At 41.8% G+C, this 7,866-nt stretch overlaps 1 protein-coding gene across 4 annotated transcripts in view; it reads right to left on the bottom strand.

Annotated features, from left to right (window-relative positions):
• LOC142994547 (sodium-dependent phosphate transport protein 2B-like) overlaps positions 1-6,973 on the bottom strand; it is a 10,428-nt gene extending 3,455 nt beyond the window's left edge. The window contains exons 1-10 of one of the 4 annotated variants that reach the window (XM_076145257.1): positions 6,044-6,973; positions 5,553-5,888; positions 5,260-5,408; positions 2,921-4,974; positions 2,730-2,823; positions 2,078-2,141; positions 1,862-1,987; positions 851-979; positions 491-634; positions 283-394 (exon numbers count right to left, since the gene is read on the bottom strand). In XM_076145257.1, coding sequence (XP_076001372.1) covers positions 283-394; positions 491-634; positions 851-979; positions 1,862-1,987; positions 2,078-2,141; positions 2,730-2,753 — 599 coding nt within the window. In that variant the 5' untranslated portion in view covers positions 2,754-2,823; positions 2,921-4,974; positions 5,260-5,408; positions 5,553-5,888; positions 6,044-6,973. The other 3 variants (XM_076145258.1, XM_076145259.1, XM_076145256.1) reach the window with 3 other exon arrangements.
• Between the last annotated feature and the right edge of the window lie 893 nt (positions 6,974-7,866).

Genomic DNA, 7,866 nt, shown 5'->3' with positions numbered 1-7,866 from the left:
AATAAGTTAACGATTAACCTTTACAGTTCAGCAATAATACTTTTAAAGTTGTTAAAAGGAAACTCCCTTTTAAGTGGTTATGGATTTACTTGTTATTAATGAAGTGATCAATTAATTCCTGAATGCACTACGGCAGTAAGAAATGATTCATTAATATCACTAAATCATCAATAACAATTAATTAATGCTTTATCATGAATGCCTTATTGGCAGTAGTATGATGGGGGAATAGAAGATGCTCATTGGACAGCATCATCTACTTTAACAATTGTTAAAGATTACCTGCGAAAGGTACTGCGGTCCCCAGCCTGCGTCATGGCAACCAGTGTATTGGTGACAGACGTGCCAATGTTGGTTCCCATGATTATAGGAACAGCCAGCTGCACTGACAGCACTGCCGAAGAAGGACACAAAGCCGCTGAACATCAGTCCTCGTCTTGCCTCTCTTCTACATGCATAGCTTCATGTGTGTATTGTATGTTTCACTCACATCCTGAAGACACCATGCTGACGACTATGGAGGAGGAAGTGGATGAGCTCTGGACCAGCAGGGTGACCAGAACTCCAATAACCAGACCAGCCAGAGGGTTGGACAGCACTGAGTTATCCTGGAAAATGTCTCCTGCTGCTTTACCTGGAAAAGGTGAAAATACACAAATATGTACATTTAAACATCTTCTAGCAGGACACAGTACAGTAGGCAGAGAGATCGGAGGCCGGCCTGTTGTCAATGTACTGAATGAGATAACACAGCTGCATGTTACTGCCATGTTACATCACAGTCTGATTTTATGAGGATATTGTCATAGCAATTTTGCAACTGTGTGTTTGTCAAGAAACACGTGTTTACCTCCAACGAGCTGGAAGGCTGAGCTGAGGATGTCCAGGGAGCAGATGAACATGTAGAGGAAGCCCAGTAACAGGATCCCTTTAGCCACCGACACCAACACTCTCAGCACCTTCCCTTTGGTATCCAGAGCTGAGAGAGGGAGAGAGGGAGAGAGATGGGGGGGAGAGGGGGAGAGAGAGAGAGTGAGAGAGAGAGGGAGAGAGAGAGGGGGGGGGGGAGAGGAGGGAGAGGGAGAGAGAAAGAGAAAGAGAAAGAGAAAGAGAAAGAGAAAGAGAAAGAGAAAGAGAAAGAGAAAGAGAGAGAGAGAGAGAGAGAGAGAGAGAGAGAGAGGTATTTGGTTCCTATTTGACGTGCACATGCATTATTTCATAGTGCAGTTGGCTGCATGTCTCCATTCTTGTCACCTTTAGCTGTTGTGTTCAGCGGCTTCACTCTTAACTCTGACATCTGCTGGATATTGGCACAGTCTCGGCTGTCTGGCTACTGTTTTCATCACATCATAATTGAAGTTATAGCCATCTAATGCCTGTGGGCTATCTATGTAATCAGATCAATGCCACTGATTTGATTTATTGTCCTTGAAAAGAGGTCAATAAAAGTCTGCACAAGTTCCTGCTAATGCTGTGTGACACTCAGGAAAAAACTCATTATTGTCGTGAATGTCTTCTACTTCCACTGTGTGTGTGTGTGTGTGTGTGTGTGTGTGTGTGTGTGTGTGTGTGTGTGTGTGTGTGTGTGTGTGTGTGTGTGTGACAGTCAGGAGGACATCTGTCTATCTTCCAGGGTTACAAGTAGCTTTAATATGAACTAAACTACTTTTTCAGCAGAGTGACATACCTCAGCTATTTCTAAAACTATCTGGATTTTAAGACATATTTTGAAAAGCTACAATTTGGTGTAAGAGCGGGACACTAGTCATGTTTTTACATAATGAATCCATTGATATGGAACTGTATTCCATATTGCCCATCTCAGGGGACAGAGTGATAGAGGGACATCACCGGTCTTCACCTGACCACGGCACCCCGGTGTCGTTAAGTTCTGGTAGGTCCCATGGGTCGACGTCCTCAGGCTCCCCCTCAAACAGAGCCACAGTGGAATGAGCTGCTGCCATATGTACGGGACTCTCTTTCATATCTAACAGAGACACAAAAAGTCATGTAGCTGGTATGTACGCAGATCCATGGTGAGCCTTTGGGGACATTTAACATTTCACAAATAAAGTACCTCTGCTTTCATCGCCATGTTTCCCATTCATGTGCTCCCTGCATTGAGGTTGTGAAGCCTCTGTCTGACAAAATACAAAGAAATGAGGGTTTCATTGCAAAAAACTGTAGATTTGTTTTGGAAGTGTTTGCTTCCTAGCTTCGATTTATCAATATATCAACGTCACATCGGCTTCTTTGTAAAACTCTGAGATGATGTTGATGAACAACTTAACCCTTGTTGTTTTTCTTAAATGTCTAAGGATATAGAAATGAGATTCTAGAAGACACTAATTCAGGTTCTATCATACAGCCTCTCACACATGCACACACACTTTCACTCACATGCCTGCCGGGGTATTGATCTTCCTCTATGGTCACAGTCTAGTACAGTAACATTCCATTCACACAGCAGCGTGACACAGAAGGGAAACTCACAAACTAAATCAATGTGTGCATCAGGAAATACTGTTTCATTTGTTATGATTATGGTGTATTTTAATATAGCTTTATAATTCCAAAACTGATTGAGAATTTGTAAACCAAGGACCAAAATAGGAGTTTATCACACTGAAACAAGCATAAACAATGACTTCTGATCATCTAAGTCACAGTCACAAACAAAACTGGCCATCACTGCATGAATGAATGAATGAATGGACGTCCGTGCTCACCTGTGGCAGCTGTAGTGTGTCCATGCTGAGCGTTCACAGGTCACTGCAAGGCGCCAGCACGATGCCTTCACTCCAGTGGCTTGTGGACGGAGGCCTGGACCAGTGATGTTCCACCGTTAAATCACCACGAAACGTTTGGTCGTCACAGACAGATAAGCACAACACACCCCTCAGGTGTCGATTAGTCTTACCTGCACACGGCTGTAATCTCTGCAGGGTGTGTCGCAATCACATTGTACCTGATAAGTGTTGAGCTGGTGGCGTCCTCGCCTGTTACGTCTCTGTAAGCTGCTGTTAGGCCGTACGCCTCGATGCTTTTGCGTCCAATGTATTCCCCAGCAGTTCAATTGTCTGTCCACTCAGCTTTCTCCCACATTTGGCTGATTTGTCGAAGTGTCCATCCTTTTAAAATTAATGTTACTCCACCTGTACATATTAACTACAACCGTGATATCGGTCTTGAACGAACCCTCAGAGTGGTGATAGGTCCATCTGTTAAACCCTGAGGTTTACCATGGGAGAGGAGTGGCAGATAGACTGTGGAATGTGTGTGTGTGTGTGGGGGGGTACAGGATGTGCCCATGTGTTTGTACACACATCTGTGGGTGGGTCCGTTTGATTTTTTTGAGTAGCAATTGATTGTTTTGATAAAGCGGCCAGTTTGACAATATTTCAGGCTGTAGGCGGCAAAGGGGATAGAGAGAGAGAGAGACACAGACAGACAGAGAGAGAGACAGAGAGAGAAAGAGAGACAGAGAGAGAGAGAGAGAGAGAGAGAGAGAGAGAGAGAGAGAGAGAGCGCGTGAGAGAGGGCGAAAGAGCGAGACTCATTACCCTTGAAATATATCACCGAAATGGACCATGTCAACTAAAAGCAGAGTAGGACCTGAAATTGTACCCTGAGGGACTCCACATCCAAAAAACACTTTTAGTTTTTTTGTTCACAACTTATATGAGCTTACTATGAAAGTATCAGCCAGGCTCTGATCTTCCTCACTTGGATTGCTGACATGTGACATATTTTATCTCAGTACATCTTTCAGGAGAGCAGAAGTCAAAGACTCAAGATCAGTGTGTGTGTGTGTGTGTAGGAGGGTGGAGACCTGGTGGTTTTGATTTGGGTAAATGGTCAGGAAGCAAATTTGCAACTCATTCTCTCAGGGTCCCTCCGTCTCAAACAAAACACACACACACACACACACACACAAACACACACACACACACACACACACATACACACACCCACCCACACACACACACACACACACGGACACAAAACCCACTATTCTATTTGGGTTATAAGTCTTGGTGCAGGTACGACAGTTTGAGGTTGTAGCACTAAAAGACTAGCTCTACATTATTTCAGGTTCAATGTACAGCACTATGCAGATCTCAAGCCCCCTTTAACCCACCAAACATCTCTGCACACCATGGTTTCTCTGTGGCCTTGTGGCTTTAAAATATGTGGGTTAGGTTAGCAAGAATTTCCTGCAAAACACGGAAAAAAAACAAGAAAACCTCAAACAAGTATGTTGCATTGTGAGAACAATTTTATTTGTCAGTATTTAGTTTAGACATATTAAATACGCCGTGTGGAGATCAATTGTATTTACAGTATAAAACTAGCCCTAACCCTAACCCATGTTTGAAACGTTGTCCATCTAGCATCAAGCTTTTAATTTTAGCCTTTGATCTTTATCTCATTTCCTGTTTGTGAACGTTTGCATTTGCACATCATTTGACTTGTGTGGGTTTTCAAGATCTCGTCAGTCCAAAGAGGTTCTTCAGCAAATGTTAACATTTCATTTGGCCTGCAGGTGAAAAACATGAAGAAGTAAAAATGATGACGGGATGAGGAAGCAGCACAGGAACAGAACAAATGAGTTAAAGCTAGTAGTTTGCTGAGCTACCAGATGGGAAGCTTTGATGTCTTTCGATGTCTTTCAGAGTTCATTTTGTGCTTCTTACAGAACACGAACCCATGTCTGAATCGAGGAATCGTTTGTAAACATTCTTGTGATCCGTTGGGATCGTGCTGTTCTAGGGACGTTACAAGCCGAGACAAACGCAGCACAGCAACTATTCATTAATTCATTAATTCATTCATATCCTGATTAGACACAGAGTAATCCAACTCTGCAGCCTCATTTGCAGCTCCTTTATTCTTGTCCATCGTTTCATACACACACTCAATGGGGGGCTGTGATATGTATTTACTCCTTCTGCTGCCAATCTGCTGCTTCACCTGTTGGAACAGTAGAGACAGCCTCCACATTATGTCTTAATTTGGCTTAGTTTGGCAAAGATTCCAGCGTTACAACAGGAGCACAAGAAACTATCTCTAACTCTGAAACCTGATGAATCAATATGAAGGTTTGATGGAGTTAACGAGCCTTTGTAGGTTTGCAGACAAAGCATGGTGTGGTTTTAGATTATCGAAAGACGGAAATCCAAGGGGAAGACAAACATTTACTGCAGCTGTGTGTTTGTGAGAGAGAAGATACCTTACAGAAACAAGGACCGAACTCACCCATGGGATGACCAACAGGGCGAGGATGATGGTCACCAGCAAAGTGATGAGGCAGGAGCAGATTATGATGATGATGATGATTATCTGAGACAAACTGCTCTCACTCAGACAAACCCCGGGGGTGTTGGTGGTGTGGGTGGTGTTAACATCTGTGTGGAGTAGAGAACAGACAGAGGTTTTTCTTGAGTGATCTGTGTATGTAGGAGACGTGTACATGTGTAGGATGTATAGGAGTTGGATTAGAAACACACATTTAGAGATTGGTTGTGTGTTCCCGAAGCAAAAGCACTCACCACTTACAAACAGTCCGTAGACACTGCATCTGACTTGGTTCCCAGGGGACTTATCGTAGGTGCAGATGTAGACGCCGTTGTCGGTCACGCTCAGGTTGTTCAGAGTGATGCTGTTCTTCGTCATCGATCCCTGTGTCAAAATCCTCCTTGAGTAGGTTGTTCTCAGGCTGACTTTATCGCCTGATTTTGGTTTCTGGTAGTAGTAGAGAACCTCTTGCAACTCATCCAGAAGTCGGTACAGGTACATCCCGTGGTAACCCTCCACGCTGGAAGGACATCCTGAGGTGGAGCACTCAAAGGTGAAGCTCTCGCCAGGCCTCACCACAGCAAAGTGCTCTGCTTCCAAGGAGAAAATCAGATGAGATGAGCAAGGATCGGTGTGAAATAATGTCCCTGACTCATGACGCAGAAAGTCCAAGTGACCAAATGAAGAATTTAAGATACTTTCAAATGTTCTACCTGAAAGTAATAAGCAAATGAAATGGAATTACCTGCAGTGACAGACAGACAGAGTAACCATGTGAACCAACAGGGTGACAACATTTTCTTCTTCTGCAGCGACCACTGAACTGTTTCGTTCTCTGTCACACACACACACACACACACACACACACATACACACACACACACACAAACACACACTTCCTTTTTACACTTCCTCCTCTGTTTGTTTGTGTGTGTGTTTGTGTGTGTATGTGTTGAATGAAAATAGTGAGATTTTGCATTGATTCACTTCACTCACAATGAAATTCACAATAAAAAGCTGTTAAAATACATTAATTAAATCCACATTAAAGCATAAATAAAACCGAACACAAAATAAAAATGAAATACGTACACTTTTTTTTTAGATCGATTACTTTTTCAAGCCGTTTTCTTTCCAATCTGAATGATTCAGCGTGAAAGGTTTGGTGAGGTCGCCCTCTAGTGGAAAATAAATGGAAGAAATTGGAGCAAATTAAAATCTCCTCAATGACGCTACGATCAAACCATACAGAGTAACAATATTCATCCGACATTATTCATAACTCACTCCCTCATGTCAAAGTCAAAGTCATTTATATTATTTATGGTTCATATTTATTAAAGTCGTGGAACTTTTGATTACTTTTTTTTTAAATTTACATTTAATACTATTGTATTACAATTATTTCTTTTGTAATATGGATCCAGAGAGAATTCAGTCAGCCATGATGTGTCAGCTTTGTTTTGAAATAATTTTATCTTACCTCTTGTAAGTAAAATGGCTAAGTCAGAAATGTTTTTTGTTATTTTTACATGTGCTTCGCCTGTTGTGTGCTGGTCTCACTTGTCCAGCAGGTGGCAGTAATGAAAGCTATTACTAGATTGAAAGAACTGGAAGGTGTGAGAAATCTCAAAATCTCTCGCTCGTTCTGTGTGTGTGTGTGTGTGTGTGTGTGTGTGTGTGTCTGTGTGTGTGTGTGTGTGTGTGTGTGTGTGTGTGTGTGTGTGTGTGTGTGTGTGTAAATATCGAGATGTTTCAAGCTAAACATTCCAGTTGTGTGTTGGACTCTCAAACTTTAATTTTCAATTTATTACATAAAAAGGGGAAAAGTTCTCTCCCCATCATCAATGCATGATAGTTACACCAAATTTTGCAAAACAGTAAAAAAAAACACCTGTAATCATAAAACACACATATAAAAGATTAGTATTTGACATTAAACTCTGTCTTTAATGATCCCTTTTATTGTCCTTTATCTGCTGCGAGACAAAGAGAAGTGTGAATGAAAAGAAGAGGCTGTGTCAGTGTTTTTAGTTTCAGTTCAACATTGAAGTAAGGAAGAGTTCATCTCACCAAAAGTCGCCAAATATCAGAAGTGTTTTTTATCAAAGATTCCTTTTGGTAACTTCAAATCAATAAGAAAACACAATATCAAAAATGTCCCATATTACACACGTGTAACACACCCCACACACACACGGTAGATCTACTGTACGAGCAAAGCATCATCATCTAATCTTCGCATCCATGTATTTACCCTCAGAAACACCAACCTACATCTTTCATCTATCAGATTCACAGCAGAGGAGACTAAAAAAACAAGTCCGCGAAAGTTGAGATAAAAGACCTTGCAACAAAACCCTGCACTGTGGCCAAAAATCCCAATGAACACAATTACAGGAACAGTAAGCACACAAGCTCGGCACAGTATAAACCTACATTCTCTCTTTACAAGACCTTCACATCTGCGAGGTCTTTTGTGATACTTACATAAATATATCACAGACAAGTAAAAATGCTTTTGTAGATTAATAAAAAAATATAACTTCATGTCAAAATGGCTCTATC

Source organism: Genypterus blacodes, unplaced genomic scaffold, assembly GCF_046128005.1.
Source record: "Genypterus blacodes isolate CSIRO-AG114 ecotype Tasmania unplaced genomic scaffold, CSIRO-AGI_Gbla_v1 ptg000030l_1, whole genome shotgun sequence".
NCBI lineage: Eukaryota > Metazoa > Chordata > Actinopteri > Ophidiiformes > Ophidiidae > Genypterus > Genypterus blacodes.
Note: the sequence above shows the minus strand (reverse complement) of the source record. Positions and strands in the feature narration are given on the sequence as shown.